Source organism: Atractosteus spatula, chromosome 13, assembly GCF_055471065.1.
Source record: "Atractosteus spatula isolate fAtrSpa1 chromosome 13, fAtrSpa1.hap1, whole genome shotgun sequence".
In the NCBI taxonomy this organism is placed as follows: domain Eukaryota; kingdom Metazoa; phylum Chordata; class Actinopteri; order Semionotiformes; family Lepisosteidae; genus Atractosteus; species Atractosteus spatula.
Window position 1 is genome coordinate 19,302,846 of NC_142718.1, and position 16,909 is coordinate 19,319,754.

Below are 16,909 nucleotides of genomic sequence, written 5' to 3' on the forward strand. Positions count from 1 at the left end.
TTACTTCAGCTGGCTGGGTTAATGCAGAAACATTTACAAAATCTTTTAAAAACATCCATGATCATATGCAGTAGCTGCTTCTAAAAGTTATTAATTAATACAAACATTTCAGAAACCATTTGTAAAATATGTTGTAAGAATTTAAAGTTTCTTTAATGGGAAAATATATATATACTGTATATAGATTTATAGAAATACTTCTATAAAATATTATTTTTATATACAGACAATATGATATTTATTTGAAAATATATCAAATGTTTATAAAATGATTCAACAACAGGTATTGATCTGATTTAAAAAAAACAACACCAATCAAAAAGTTTGATAAAGATGAACAATAAAATGAATTTGTGATTTTAAATGGAATACAAAACAGAATATTGTTCAAATCTCATTGGTGCTGAATATCATTCTCTTAATGGAGCACTTTAAAGATATATATTAAATAATATATTACAGTTATAGTTACATTTAGGTTTTACCTAAATGCCTGCTCTAGCAAAGCAGAGATTCTGTTATAGTCTGTATATATAGTGCTGAAATGTTGAGCCCACTACAAATTGTGCTGTCTCATGCTTTTCCCAATTATGTGCCTAATCTAAACCCTGATGTAGTATATACAAGCCATTGTCTTTATTGTGGACAATTCATAATAGTTCTTTGCATTTTTGAAGAAGCCAGTCCTCTGTGATCAGGGCTTCTGAAGCCAGTAATGTTCTGTTCAAATTTTAGATGGTGTATAAACTAGCATGTTTCCTTGATTGATTGAACACAGAACAAACTTCCAAGTAAATGATAAAATTGGTTATAATTAAATTATTATACCTACTTAGTGGTCAGTAATGTACAAATCAATGGTGTGATAGAAGTTCTAGAAGAAAAATAATCTTTTGCTAAGGTTCATATATAGTTTTCATATAAATTGTTTAATAAATAACTAAGAATTTGGATCATCACATATGTCATTAATAGAACAGGAGTAATCTAATACTTTAAGGAAAAAATACACAAAAAATCTGAGTGGTGTTTTTAAAATGCTAGGTACATTTTAATTTGCTTCTATCACAACACCGTAGATGGGCCGAATGTACTATTTTCATTTTTAACTATTATTATGTCCTTATATCATCATATTAAAAACTCGGAAAAGCAAAATATGTTTTAGTAAATGTTTTCAGAGAAGTTAGTTCTTCGTATGAGTTATTACCAATACTATTATTAAGCCTAGGAAGTCACAGTAGTTAAATAAACGTACTTCCCATACACTTTTATGCCACATGGTGGAGATATTGAGCAAACTAGGTTTTGACATCTATGCCTTGGTATATGGAGAGATTCAGGATCCATTTGAACTCTAACACTGGACATCTACTGTACGATAAAAGGAGCTGAGACGAGTGGTTTCCCCGTGGGCAAACAACCAATAAACATTTCTGATTAAGTGCCATATGTCCTCCTTACGCTCTAGGATGTAATATGCTTTTGTAGTTGTCGTTTAGAAGAGAAACAGAAAGTTGTTATAATAATAACAATTAATAATAATTGCTTACACTTATATAGCGCTTTTCTGGACACTCCACTCAAAGCGCTTTACAGGTAATGGGGACTCCCCTCCACCACCACCAATGTGCAGCATCCACCTGGATGAATATTCATACTTGTATGAACATTAGGGAAAATATAAGTATGTAAATACAAAGTGGGATCTAGTGCCTGCCTTCAAATTCTGTCAAGTTTTAATATGGTTCTAGTAGTTGATTTCCACACTTTAAAAATAAGTGAACCGTTTGATTTCCATTATAACGAGCGCGGATAGGCTGTAAGACACACGTGATTGAAATTTAATAGAACGACATTTCCCAGAACTCAAATCGGAGTATTTACAACGAGTAGAACGTCTGTCTTCGCAATTTTTGATCGGTATCTGAAATACACGAAATGTCAATCACATTTTTTTTAAATCGCAACTAGGAAATGAAATTGTAAAAGCGCAGCTGGGTTCAATCATATCGAAGAGATTTTCCTTTCGGTTTGCATTGCGACAGTGAACTTGTAGTTTTTAATCTGCTTTACGCCACATGCGCTGAACTCTAGAGCTTCAGCTAAACGACGTGGTTTACAGTTCTTCAGGGGTCCGGACGAAAAGGTGCATTTTAGAGTGGGTAATGTTATGACCGTCATCGGTGGGACACTTTCAGTGAGGGCAGGAATAGGTAATTATTTATTTACCATATTTTGGGACCTTTAAGAAAAGTCCAACAGCCACGTGCTACAGTATATAAGCTCAATCTTTCTGTACTGGCGAATATCAGGAATCATCTGTAAATGAAACGGCTGTTACAACAATTGTAAGAATGTGGCATATTAAATCTAACTTGAAAAATAAACATAAAATCATTTGAAGGATTTTAAGGTGTCTGAATCGAACAATTAATATATTTTTAAAATGAGAAGCACGGCAACTTGTCTTGTGGGGAATGCAGAATATGTCATCGTATTGTAATTAGTACTACATTTATTTAATTTCACAGGACATAGCAGCTAAATCGTTTGCAATGTACGACCTTTGAACCACTTGTGTTTTGTGAGGCTAGCACGATAATGGGTCTCTGCACTCGCAGTCTGTAGTTTTTAGCTCTTTGGCCTACGGTGCAAGTATTTTCTCACTTAAGAATTAGTTTTCGTAAGTTTTATAGTTTTATTAGGAATTATTATTAGACGTATTTAATGTAGCCTATATCCAAATGTTAATATTGAGTTTTACTTTACGTGGTGGACTTTGCAAGCCTGCGATCGACACGTACAAAAATGTTTAAACGCACAGACCATAATTGTTTCTACACTACTTATTAATGGTCCGATAATGTTGATGTATAATTTAAATTACAGTGAGATCTGTTAAAAAGGCTCTGGTAAGATAAAAAGAGTATAGCTTTTAATAGAAATATACACATTTACTATATACATTATAAATATATACATTAACTGCAAGACATTTGCAAAGGTTTAATAAGGAAATCTTTTTTAAAGCAGCTGTGCTGATATTTAATGAAACACTTAAGTAAATTCATTAAACAGATTAACATTTATCTTCAGCAGGTGATGTACTGTGAAAGTTTCAGACTAGAAGCATGTGTCTACCATTGCAAGCAACAAGCAACACAAGGATGCTTTGCAGCAAGCTACAGTTAGTGTCTTGAAGGACTCCGTGATATTCTTGCATAAATGTCTGTTCACTGGTCTCTAAGTTCTCTATGCCACACATTGTCCCCCTAGCTCATCCCAGTGCAGACATCAAGTGACAGTCCACTGACTTACTCCATCCTCCAACATACCAATGGCTTGAAGGCATTGCTCTCTTGTTAAGCATGATATACTGGTTCTTTTCTGTGTTTTTCTTTCTTGATTTTCCCCTGTTGACATTTACCAAGTGAGATGACCTCATCAGCGGTGGCTATTCATTTCTCTTACTAGTGAGCTGAGGTAGTGCTTACACATCACTCGTACTGACTTGAGTGTTTCACGATCCTGAATAATCACTTAATCAAAAGGACCTTAAAATCATTTTGTGAGGAATAAAAAAAATGATAAGAAAATGTTTTTGGCATGGAATTTTTAATGAGAAGTTATGCTTCGGAAACCTTGGTTTAATCACTTGGCTGAGTGGACCACCATGCATACTGTGGAGTTAACCAAGAGGCAGCCACAAAGGTAGACTGGGGATCGAACAGTGATGCAGGAAAACCAAAACAAAGAAGAGAGGGTCATCCAGTGTTTTCAGAGCCTTTCAGGTAGTGACTTTGTGGAGTTATTAGAGTAGCAGAGGTAAAGGGGAACCGTAATTCCTCCCAGATGTTTGTTATAAGTTCCATTTTATCAATATCCAAAGTCTGAATATTTTTATTTCTGAACCTGTTTATCAAATGCTTATTAATTGGCACCAAAGTGATGGAGGGGTTGTTCAGTGTTTAGTCATGTGCTCTACTGTTCCATTCATTTGCAGTGGAACAGCTCATGCATTGCAGGGACATTTGAATGATGAAAGGTTTTTATTAAAATAAGAATTACAGCCATTGTTTATCCTAATAGCCTATGTATGAAAGCACGAACATGCATATTATTTAAAGCCTGTTGAAGTTTAATTTTACGTAGTATTAATTTACACAACTCATGTTCTGTTGGATGATATTTATTAGTTGAATTTCTATAGCTCTTCTCATCTCAAAGGACTCCAATGTACTTTACATATAAAAGGACTCACTTCATCCAACACTGAAGTGGTGGCAACAAACACTTGGGTAAGGCATTGATGCCTGTGTGTGGGCAACCCCACTGTACTATATAGTTCTGTATGGGTGAAGAACTGAGAAATTACTTCTCCAGTTGAATTAGAGGTGAAATTTAGGGAGGACAGATTGTGCAAGACCAGAGTGGAATTGAGATAGGACGCTGGAATTAACAACTGTTGCCTTATTAAGAGTGCACTGGTATCTGACTAAGTAGTCAGGACCTCATTTTAACATCTCATTTAAGGATCAAATATTTTCACAAATAATGGAATACATCAGTAGGAATGAATAGGGATTTAGTGGAATGTGCCTTTTCATATCTACCCCCTGCAATAAACATAATAATCCTCCAATCTCTGTTAGTGCTTTGTAAGCTTTGAAGAGATTTTGTGCTATTGACTTGAAAAAACCTTGCCAGTGTTATTAAAATTACAGACGTCTGTTTAACAGACTGCTGTATTGTGTAGAAATGTGTAACTGGGTTCCCAGTACCCTTATGGAAATTAAATTTTCTAATGAAAAGAACCATTAATACTGATTAAATATAACACATATCATATTGGTTACACCAACATTGTTAATTCATACCCTGTTTCAAAACATTAATTTGTCCTTCATAAAATATTTCAGTCACACTGTGAAGATAATGTAGACAGTTATGACACTTATTTTTTAAATTGAACACTTATTTTTTAAACACTTATGAACACTTATTTTTTAAATTGCATAATGAAATTTGGAATGAAAGTTGAAATGTTGCTTTTGGTTATTGAATAATAACGTTTGAAGATCTAGTATGGTTTAGCATTAAGAAAACAAATCTTTGCATCTAACTTTACACATTATGAAGTATATGCAGTAGTTAGTACAACATACAAAGATATGTAATTGAGGATTAGTCTTAATATATGTATGAAAAAACAAAACACTGATGTCTCAGTGCAGAACACTGGCATGGTGCCTCTGGATTGTGGAAAGGTAAGTTGGTCGTGACAGAAAGGGCTTACAGTAAGTCCTGAATGCCAAGGGAGCTGAGAAATCAAAGTGTTCTGAGGCTGTTATGTAGTAGATGTGAAATTGTATTTTGAACCAATGTTTGACATTGACCTAAAATAATAAGTGGAATGCCTGCCTAATTTTTGTTTTGTTCTCTTAACAGGTAACATCTCAAAAAGCAGCATTGTCTGCTGACATCATCACACAGGTAAAAAATGACCAAAGGTCAACACCTTTGTCCTAGAGACCATTTTGTATTTTTTGCATAATGTAGCACTTTAACCACAGGTTAGTCAATACAGAATGTTAGTTTCTTTGATTGCTGGATACAGCATTGTCTTATCCTGCTCTTTAAGTAATTGTTAACGTTGCTGGTGTGTGGGGTTTAAATTTTGAAAACTTAAGTTTTATGTCATTTACTTTTAAAAAGCAGCAGAGAAGAACTGACTTTCTTATACTTTTAGAGGGATTGAAACAAGAACATAGGTATTTTAGAAGACAGAAGTTCTTTTGAAAAGAGCTCTAATCCCTGTTAAAAAATTATTTTATGTCAAAAGTCAGATTTGTATTTCTGTCGGTGAGGGTGTTGTGTGTGTATAACAACACTGTATTCCACTGTCCATTTTACTTTCTTCTGCATTGCAGAACTGTTCATCAGTCAAAATGACCTAAAACATCAGACGAAAGGAAAGAAAGCATTGGAGACACTTGGCTGCAGCTGAGGCAATGGCAGATGTTGAAGAGCAGAATGAGGACCCTCCTTCAGCGCGGGTTAAGGAGCCTCGTATCTGGAACTGGTCGGTCGTCTTCCTGTGTTTCTATGGTTTCATGTCTATGTTAAAACCAGGAGAGCCCTTCATCACCCCCCTTCTCCTGAGTGAAGAGAAGAATTTCACCAAACAGCAGGTAAGGGGGAATTATTTTCTTTTACTGTTTTTTTTTCAGTGGAACTGAAAAAGGGACACAGGGCTTCCATTCCATTTGAGCTTTGTTACTCCATTGTACCAACAATTTTCTGAGTCCCGCACATTAAATATGGCTTCCGGGTTTTGCACAGGTGTTGAGATATGCAGTAAATACAAGACCTGCAATACCTCTAGTGAGGAACAACTCCCTTCCTCCTGTGTTGTGTGGATACTGTAAGTGATTGTCCACATGAAAATGCATTCCAAAACTTGATTTTGTACTTGCTTTCTTTATCATTAAATAAAATTAAATGAAAATGATCGTTTTTAGGAATTCTGGTGGTTTCAGAAACAATTATTTTGTTTCAATAAAATAATTATTCATTTTAACATTAGCCATAGTTTAGGAAATTTGAATAAATGCCATGTCTATACCTAAAGAGACTTTAAACTTTCAGTCTCTTACATTATTTCCTTTAGTGTATTTGAACCACCAAACAATGCTAAAAATACAATCAGCTATAATCATTTTATACAAGAAAAAATGGCTTTTACTTTTTGTTAGACTGTATCGTAAAAGCAGAACTGAGGTGTTCATTTCTTCCACCAAGTGAATGCATTATTTTCTGGGACCTTAAGTATGCTTTTCTTGTATAGCCTAGCCTGATCTGTGTACGGTCCCATCCACTAGTTTATAAGGCTACTCGTCTGAAATTAAATTACCGGTTTGACTTACAGTTGTGAGAAAAAGATTCTGAGCCCTTAGGAATGATATGTTATGCTGTATATTAAGATTGACAACATTTTGACCAACCCTGTATTTAAAATAGCAGGGGGGTTATTTGTTTAAGCAAATTTAGTTGTGAATAAAATGAACATCTCTAAAGTTAGGATGAAAGCTTTTCCTTATGTTCTCACAGACAGAAATGATACAGACCTACTGTAGCATAATAAAGAAATTGCCATAAATTTGCCATAAATAACTACTTAATATATTCACAGTTAAAGAACAGCTTTTATAATACTGCAGCTTTAATAATACTGTGTCAGCTGGAGGACTGTATGCTCATAGAATGGGGTGAAAGTTCAGTTTCCTCCTGACTAGGTTAATATTGTTGTAACCATCTTAGCTGTAATTTTTTTCTTTTTCACCATCACCATGAGCTTAACAGCACCTTTGCCCTTTCCCTCGTGATTGTAGTTTTGAAAGTATTGAGAGTCTTGTTATACCTGTATCTAAACCTCAGGGAACTGAAGTCTTGTCTTGTGTAACATTCACAGATTATCAGACATTTTATTCCCTAGTAAACAGATTTAGTCTTTGGTTGTACCTGGTGATAAACTGTGGTCTGCAAATTCAGAAAAATATATATTTTTGAGGGATAGATTAAAAAAGGTATCTCCTTGACTTTTGAATAAAACCTAGTTGTTTTACCATAGGATTAGGGTGAACATACCATATATATACCAATAGTTGTACAGCACATGATTCTCTAATTTATTATTCAAGACATCAGAAGAGTTAAAGGAATAGTTAAGTTTATTTTGTGTGTTTTGGCGCATTTCTTAAAAAGGTTTCTAATAAGAAAGTTCAAAAGTCACATGTGGTATGGGTCCTATGGTAACTGGAAGTTGGGTAAAACTCACAAGTGATCAGCGCTATTAGGTGGAATGCATGCATTGTGTGTAGACTGGCCGAGACATTGCAGGTGAAGAACAGAAATGTTTCTGAATTTGATATATTTAAAATAACTCCTAGATTAATAATGTTTTTGGGATTCGTCGTATAATGATATAAATCAGCCCATTTTGTCCCACAAGCATTCACTTGGATTAAGACTTGGTGATATATAGCATGTTTGACATAGACATTAGATAGATAATCAAAGCCGTTTACTAACCCTTTCCTTGTGGGATGAAGTTGCACAATATTGGAAAAAATAAGGATTTACATCGATGTACAGTATCTGTAACAATAGGTGGTACTGTAGACAGTTTTATTGTATGCAGGATGTCTTTAATCCTGGTCCAGCAGGGCTGGTTTTACAGTATGTGCCTTTGAAATAATTGTGTAGTGAGATTATAGTAGATGACAATAGGTTGATTCCTGAAGTTGTCCTGTGTTTTCTCATGCAATCACACCACAAAAGAAAACAGGACACTTCCCTTATACAAACCTCAGTGGACCTTACACCTTAGTGGGGCTGTATTATAGCATCTGTACCTAGTACTTCTTCCATGTGATCACTCAGGCTTTTCCTCCTGGGTTAAGTGGTCATGGATCCTTCTTGCCAGTTGGTATGGATGCTGGGTTCTAGTCACAGCTGTTGAATGTACCCAGACTGCATCTTTTGCAGTGCCTTTTCCATCTCTTTGTTTTTACTGTGCCATTGCTGCAGTGTGTTTGAAACCTGTGTGCCTGTCAGAGCAAGTCAAATAGGCTTACATTTCTTACCATTTATGTTGCCATTCATTCTGTCAATATACTGAAAAACAGAATGTGAACTGTTATATTTTCTAGATAAATTCTAAATATTTTGTTGCATTTTCTTAAGAATCAATTGATAAATACCTTAATGAGTTGGTACGTCTCACCAGTTAAACCCAATTATCATGTCAGATATTTGTTGGATAAAAACAGGAAAAAATCCTTTGCTGTTGAAGATCATTGTTGGTCTATTCATAATATTTGGTAAGTTTTACATGTCAAAAGACTTGAGTGATGTCTTATATCTGCTTTTGGTCTAATGTAGCCTAAGTATCAAATTTAGAAGGTTTTATCTGATTACATTTTAGTATATACTGAGCTTTAGAAGAAAAATAAACACCCTGCACTGCGTTTTGTCTAAAATCTTTATTGACTGGTATGTCTGCAACAACAGCTTTGGCTCTAAGTTATTCAGACTACGGAAGGCAAATGTGATGGTAACTTTAAATATTTAGTTTAATTTTTGCATTGTGTGTTTTATTGCTGTCAATGATGTGAGCTTCCAGTGCCAAAACAGCAGCCAGAGGACATGAATTCTTTGTCGAGATTTCCTGTTGCGTTCTAGTTCTGTTGCTTGGTAAGAGCTGTTTAAAAGAATGCAGTGACCTAGATTTGAAGCCAGATATTAAGTATAAAACAACCTTTTACAGCACCTGTTGGATGTTCTATCCAGGATTATTACAACAGAATTCAACATCATTTGTAATTATTGAAGGAATCATTTTAAAGGGAGTTAATTTAAGATACCTTAAACCCATTCAGTGTCCTTTTGATATATATTGTATTCAGTGGTTTATAAAAGTAGTAGTGATTGTCTTACAAAATACCTTACAGCTACATTTAGTATACTGTATTGCTTAGTGGGATATTATAATAATAAACACTTTTAAAAAATTGTGCTTCACCTTTATTCACTTCTTTGCCTTCATAATAGCAGATAACCCTGTCACATGCAGTTAATGTAAAAAGGCAATCTGATTCTTAGATGTAACTTTTTTAAATGATCTTGGATTTGCACACACATTAAAGCAAAGGCAGCATTTCCCTTAAATATGAAGGTGCCATTAAATTATGTAGTAAGCAGTGGTAGCTAAGTATGCAATAGAAATCACAGAGTGATAAAGCTTCACATGTATTTGAATGAATGAATTTAAGCTTTCATTACTCTAGTCATTTTATATCTAATAGCTTCAGGAGAATCCTTGTGAATGCTGTATTCATGAACCTTGTAGTTTATATATTCATGAACCTTGAATTAATGCTCTTTAATATTGCTCTTGCCATTGCAGTCCCAGTCCCACTGTTTCCTTGTGAATAGTCAAAGCATGCTGTCATGGTCTATCTCATTATGTCCTCTTTGTGTTGTACTACAGGTGACCAATGAGATCACTCCAGTCCTCTCCTATGCCTACATGGTAGTCCTGGTGCCAGTGTTCTTGCTGACAGACTATCTGCGCTACAAGCCAGTCCTTATTCTGCAGAGCCTCAGTTACATCTCCATCTGGCTCATCTTGCTGTTCGGCACAACTCTGCTTGAGATGCAGTTCATGGAGTTCTTCTACGGCATCACCATGGCAGCACGGGTGGCCTATTCCTCCTATATTTTCTCCCTAGTTACACCTGCCTTCTATCAGAAAGTGGCCAGCTACTCACGGTCTTCTGTACTCATGGGAGTGTTTACCAGCTCAGTTCTGGGCCAGCTCTGTTTCTCATTGGGTGGTGTCACGTACTCCTCTCTCAGCAAGATCTCCCTGGGCTTTGTTACTTTCAGCTTTGGCCTTTCCATTTGCTTGCCATGGCCCAAACGTAGCCTGTTTTTTAACAGGGCTAAACAAGAAGAGGCAGCTTCCACTGAGTTGGACAAGATTAATCCAGATAGCCCCTCGCCCACCCAAGCTCAGCCATTGTCAGCCTGGAGGAACTCTGTATTTTTCCAGATGCTGAAGGAACTCTTGAACTTGGTGAAGTTACCCCAGCTGAGACTCTGGAGCCTCTGGTGGATTTTCAACTCAGCAGGTTATTATCTGATGGTGTACTATGTACATATTTTGTGGAATGAAGTCTACCCACCTGATGAAAACAGACGAGTGTATAATGGTGGAGTGGATGCAGCTTCTACTCTTCTTGGTAAGTGAAAGTGAAGTGTTTTGAGGACATTAAGGTAATATGTATTGTCAGAGACATTAAGTATAAATATAACATCTCAACATTCATCTCAAAATATAATATCTCACAGTTGTATGTTTAATACAATTGTACATCTGATTAAACAGTGTTTTTGCACCTAACGTTGGTAAGATACAATCATAAGGCATTAACATTTCACTTTTCAATAGTTTAGACTTACAAGAATACATATTCTTGTATGAAGTGTAAATGATTGTTAAATGCTACAATTAGAATTATTGCTTACTGTGTAGTAAGGCAAAAGTTTATTGAACAAAATCTTGAATGGTCAAATCAACGAGTATACATTCACATTTTATGGTGTTATAATGTTGTGTACCTTAACAAAAGCATTTAAAAATGAATTGATACTCAAAAGTTTTCCAGTAATGCATTATGAGAGCAAGAAGAGGAGTGCCAACATTAACACTTTTCATTATTCTTACATTGCACATACAGACGTCATGCTTTTCATTCAGTTCAGCCAGTCCCAGTGCAGAAAGTAGAAATACAAATACAAAACAACTGTATACAAAAAACAGCAAAAACAGTGTAGGTCTACAGTGTACATTATTGTCATTTCCTAGCATTCAGCTCTTTAAGAGGCACTGTAAGACTTTTTGAGAAACAAAAGCATTCTTTTAACAATCTTACCATTTGATTAAGTGCTGTAGACAGCTTATTTTCTTAAAGCACTTAAACTGGCAGTGTAAGGTTTGACTTTCATCCATAATCACAAACCCGTATTTTTGGTAGGTGTTGCAGCAATGTCACAGAATATATCCCAGAAGCTGAAAGCGCACACACACACACACACACACACACGCAAATGTGCAAGGACAGTTTATAGAGCTGCGATTTGATTTGTTTAATTAAGTCATTTGGTACAGTCTCACTTAGTTGACTTTCAAAAGAGACAACAGTTGTTGTGCAACTCAAACAAGTGTAACTGAGCAATGGTAGCATACCAGGAGGATAGGGCAACTGCCTGTCGAAGGGTGTTGAACTCAAACTAAAGGAACACTTTCCTTTCTTATTAAAACACAAATTTGTGTCCTATTGTAATGTACTGTATAAAGTCTGTTTATTTAGCTTTCCCCGTACTGACATGGTAACTTCCATCCAACCATTCATTTTCTAACCACTTTGTCCAATTCAGGGTTGCAGGGGAGCTGGAACCCTATCCAGAAAAGAAATGGGCACAAGGCAGGATACAACTTGGTCAGGACATTAGGCCTTTAAACTGACGCACTCTTTTTTGTCCTTGTTACCAAAATGTAGTTATAGTTACACATGACTGAAATCTTCAGAAGACTAATTTTTACCGTTGAAAATGTACATATGCTAGTGATTTGAAACTAGTAAGCAGCATGAGTTATGAAGCCTGGGATTATTTTTTTCTGAAGCAGATTCTTCAGAGTCATGTTAAATCTTTTCTTTTGCAGTGCATTCATTTTTCATCTTACTCCAGCTGCTGTTGTTAGGGGTGTTGATTTGATTTTTCCATGTTGATAGCTCTGTTGGTTGGGACATGAAATAAGCTAAAGTAAATATTTACATGTGTGTACTGTATATATTTTTGAAATTGTATTGCTTTGTACTGCATCAAATGATAAGATATCAGAAATGGTTTATTGACAGAGTAATTTTCTTATTACATATTTTTTTATATTTCTTATTATTTTTAAAATTTTACCTTCAGTTTTCACTGTTTTATGTTAGCATGTTTTCTTTGGCAGGGGCTATAGCATCATTCATCGCTGGCTTTGTGAAAATTCGCTGGTCCCTGTGGTCTGAGCTTGTGATTGGCATTATAACTGGCATTCAGGCTGCCTTGCTGTTGTTAATGACCACCACATCAGAAATCTGGGTGTGCTATGTGGCATACGCCCTCTTCAGAAGTTTCTACCAGTTCCTTGTTCCTATTGCAATGTGAGTGTTTTCAACACATTGAATTAGATTAGAATTTACTGTTTATAATGCAAAATATTCTATTCCTTTTCTGGGTGCAGTATTTTATGATATATGTGCAGTAATCTAATTATTTAATTTATCTAATATAATTTATCTAATTATTTATCTGTTATCAATTCATTATCCTGTTCAGAGTGGTTCTATCAGAGCACCAGGAGGTTTTTGATACTGACACAATACCCTCCAGCAACATACTGTATTCCAGGCATTTTACAGATCTCTCATGACTTCTAATAAGACAGTGCCATTGATTTCCCCACATTTATCCTGAACGTCACATTTATTTCATTGTTTAATCATGTGGTCCTCATGTGCTGTGATGTCACTTCTGTATTTTACACTGTCGATTATTTCTAATTTCTGCAGGTTGTGATGGGTCTCCAGCTTCATTAGATTTCTTTATTTATCTTTGTTCAAGATACTGTCGATATGATACTTCTGTGTACAATTTATTTGTATGTGGCACTTACTTTATACAGATTAATTTGGCTTCAGTAAAGGCATTGGAAAATAAAAAATGACATACTCTATATAACAAACTCAAGACAACATTGTTGAGAGTGCAGAAGTAACTAAAGGATTCCCTAAATTCCCTATTGCCAAATGTTGAAGGCAGAGTTAAGTACAGTAGATGGCATTGCGTATAGGCACTGTACATACTAATGAAAGTTATACTTAACAACAGCCTTAGAATTTGGGCAAGCATTTTGGTTACTGTTTAACATGAGACTCTACAAGTTAAATATAAATATTTAGATTTGAATTGGAACAGCAGTAAGACTTGGGAGATTGCTTGGCATGTACAACATTTTTCGCAATCCTAGAATCAATGATCTCTTTGAAGCTAACTAAAAATATGGGACATAAAAGCACTAAATCGTGACCTTCAAAGAACAGAAAAATAAGCATGCTTTATTTAACCGTATCACAAGTGTGTTGATACCACATTTTCTCTTAACTCTTTAGTTTTCAGATTGCTTCCTCCCTCACAAAAGAACTGTGTGCCTTGGTTTTTGGAGTCAATACTTTCCTAGCCACCATTTTGAAAACTATCATCACAATCATTGTTGCAGACAAGAGAGGACTGGGGCTAGCTGTGCACCCTCAGGTACTGTAGGACTACTTTCAGTTTGAAACCTAGGAATGTATGAGCTATCATTAACTGAGTGTTAGATAAATATATGTTTTCAAAGGGACTGTCATTTAAGGTTGGCTCGTTACAAACAACTGCATTGCCCTTCATGATTGCCTGTAGATCTTCTACCTGTTGCTTGTTGATATAGGATTTGTGATTTAGCAAATAAAATTTGAAATGTTGATCTTGGGTTTTTTAAATGAAACTACAATAGTCTGTTGTGCTGAAAACTTGACAGAACACTACATTCCAGGCCTAAGTATTTTAGATGTTGTGTAACTTTGAACTGTTGTGTAAGAGCTCTAAAAGATAAGGTTCCAGCTGAACTTTACCATATCTCCAAAAAGTCACTGCCTGATTATATTTTGTGCATTACTGTGTTTAGTTATTGTTTTTGTGGGTTACTGAATTCCAGCTCTACTAAAATTATGCAGTAGTCAAATTATTACTGTATAACTGTCTACTGAATGTTTAAGGAAATCTTACAAGATTTATACCAAGTGTGTTTAAAAGTAATTGATTTCTGTGGAAAACTGATCATCTTGGGTCATTTTGGAATTTAAAAGACAGCAGTGTTTATGTATCTGTTTTTTTTTAAAAAAATGTTGCTTTTATTGCAGTTTTTCGTTTACTTTGGCTACTTCACACTGCTGACAGTTTCCTACTTTGGAAGTGCTGCGTACGTCATCATAAAGCACTTTCGCAGCAGGAGAGCGGAGGGCACTGCAGAGGAAAAAGGAGCTACAGAGTCACGCAGTCCTGAGACGGACATTTCTGAAGACGCCAAACTGGCCAATGGCGATAGTGTCAAGACCTGAGTGGCAGTATTTTTTTAAGGTTAGCAGCGAGGTCAACACAATATAAGAGAGAAGCTCTTTGCTTGTTTGGTGAAATTTTGATGGTTATGATTTGTAACTATCTTTCTCATCAACTGTCATCAATCAAATACTAGAACATTGACAAATGTTCCACAGAGCTGTTAAATAAAAAAAAAGAAAAATATGTTAATTGCTAGGTTATTTTAGAATTAAGATTTTATTCTGTTTTTGTTTTAATTTGGACTCTGAAACACACCCTTTTTTAAACAAAAATCACTGCTGTTGCTAAAAACATATACTTTTTACTGTCATAAGATTCTAGATGCTGTTTTTATGCAGAGAAACATTAGGAGGAATACAAAGTTTCAGTGGTAAATTAAAAATAAGTCATGTTGATTCATTTGATCTTGCTAAGTCAGCGTGTTCTAACTGCTCAAAGTTTAAAGTAATTTTACTGATTACTGATTACTGCTCTTTAATAATTCTGAGTTCAGATGTTGTATTATTGTTCATTTGTTGTGAACCAACAAAATCTGTAATTACTTATACTATCCTGTTCCTTTGCATAATGATTTTCTCAAACACATTTTAAATGCATTTTTCTGGAATTAGAGTTTTAAAATGAAAAAAAGAAACTTGAAAAATAATAATGCTGGATCTTTAAAATTTTTGAGATCAGAATATTTTTTTATGCTGTATATGTTACTATGGGACTTAGTGTTTAGCACTATAAATCAATTTAAAAATTAATTGTGGAAAAAGTACAGTTAATGTATAGTGAAAGTGTAAGCATGAGTTTGTAATAGTCTTTTAAACATAAATGACCTTTTTTTTTTACAGTAGTGGCCTCCCCATTTGAAAATTAAAATGTTACAATGTAACAGATGTTATTATTTGTTATTTAAGCCTTTTAAGGACCAGTACATTTGAAGATAATTCTTTGGAGATTGAGTGAACAGTTTAGATGACAGGAGTGTCTCTTAATAAATGTTTCTTTGTTAAGTAAATGCTTATTTTAACAAGGTTAAGTAATGGGAGAGTGGACTGGTTGTAATTAATACCTTTAAGGTTAGTTGAAAATGGTGTTAATGGTATATTGTAGTCTGTTTTGTTATTGGACATTTGACATACAGTACACGTTTCATATAATACAGCTACTGTAAATTCTGTAATGACTTGTAATAGTTTTAAAGGAACAGACTGCCAAAGATTCAGAAAGTTATGAAAAACATGGAAAAATATAATAAAGAATAACGTAAAAATGATGGTTAACATTAATGTGTAAAATAACTTAAGAATTTTTACAGTGTAATGTTTATACATAATGAAACATTGATATGCCTAAGAAGATAGTGTTTTTTGTGCAGTCACTGGGTTTATGAAGCAGGTTTCTCAAGTTTTAGGTCTTAGGTTTCCCTCTTGTGGTTGCATGCAGTTATAACAGTCCATTATCAAATCTTTCTACTCGATCAAATGTTTATTTTGGGTTCAAGGAAGAACATATATATAATATAACAAAATAAGCAAGAGTATTGCAACACATTTTTCGATCCATTATTAATTCTTTTTGACGGTAGTGCTTACATGTTGATTAACTTTTAAAAAACATCTTCAGATTTATTGTGTTATTTAGCATGATAGAAATTGGTATTTAATATTCATTAGTACTACATATATATAAAGTATTAAAATATTTTAATATGATGTAGAGACTTCTTCAGGTGTGAGAAAGACAGGGTAGATGGCAAAAATTAAATAGCACAGGAGAACAAAAGCTGGAAAAGTGGAGGAGGAGGGGTGGAGAAGGGTGTGAAGTCAAAACCTGCATGAGAATACAGAAGATTACACGAAAATAAGTCGGTCATTGAGAGAAGGGGGAAGGTGTTTCAGGATGAGTTTAGTTTCTGTTGTCTTTCTGCTGTGGGAGTTGACAAACCCTTCTTTGAGAACAGAGACAGAGAGATCAGTGTGATCTTGGCTGTCTGAGGTGAAATGAGAAACTATGGGAGAAATCTTTAATCTTCACAGCCCTAACATGTTCTCTGAAGCAGTCTCCTAGTCTCCTTCCAGTTTCCCCATCATACAGTAGATAGCTAGGCATTTTTTGCAAGAGATGCAGTAAACTAAATGAGGTT

General features: G+C 34.8%; 1 protein-coding gene across 2 annotated transcripts; it reads left to right on the forward strand.

Annotated features, from left to right (window-relative positions):
- The first annotated feature begins 2,079 nt into the window (after window positions 1–2,079).
- On the forward strand, window positions 2,080–15,440 carry slc19a1 (solute carrier family 19 member 1). Of its 2 annotated transcripts, none has more exons than XM_088930049.1 (7): window positions 2,080–2,216; window positions 5,452–5,496; window positions 5,934–6,194; window positions 10,055–10,808; window positions 12,587–12,779; window positions 13,788–13,929; window positions 14,577–15,440. In XM_088930049.1, the coding sequence occupies exons 3-7, from the start codon at window positions 6,015–6,017 to the stop codon at window positions 14,772–14,774; spliced, it is 1,467 nt and encodes a 488-aa protein (XP_088786175.1). In that variant the 5' UTR covers window positions 2,080–2,216; window positions 5,452–5,496; window positions 5,934–6,014; the 3' UTR covers window positions 14,775–15,440. The 2 variants fall into 2 exon arrangements, with proteins under 2 accessions (XP_088786175.1, XP_088786176.1); XM_088930050.1 differs by having other exon boundaries at window positions 2,095–2,149.
- Window positions 15,441–16,909: the final 1,469 nt, after the last annotated feature.

What these genes read in the sequence shown, in the direction of transcription:
- slc19a1 (XM_088930049.1), top strand. Translation starts at nt 6,015, where the DNA reads ATGGCAGATGTTGAAGAGCAGAATGAGGACCCTCCTTCAGCGCGGGTT. An exon ending in TGCAGCTTCTACTCTTCTTG is followed by an intron (nt 10,809 to 12,586) that starts GTAAGTGAAAGT and finishes TTTCTTTGGCAG; the next exon opens with GGGCTATAGCATCATTCATC. An exon ending in TTCCTTGTTCCTATTGCAAT is followed by an intron (nt 12,780 to 13,787) that starts GTGAGTGTTTTC and finishes TTAACTCTTTAG; the next exon opens with TTTTCAGATTGCTTCCTCCC.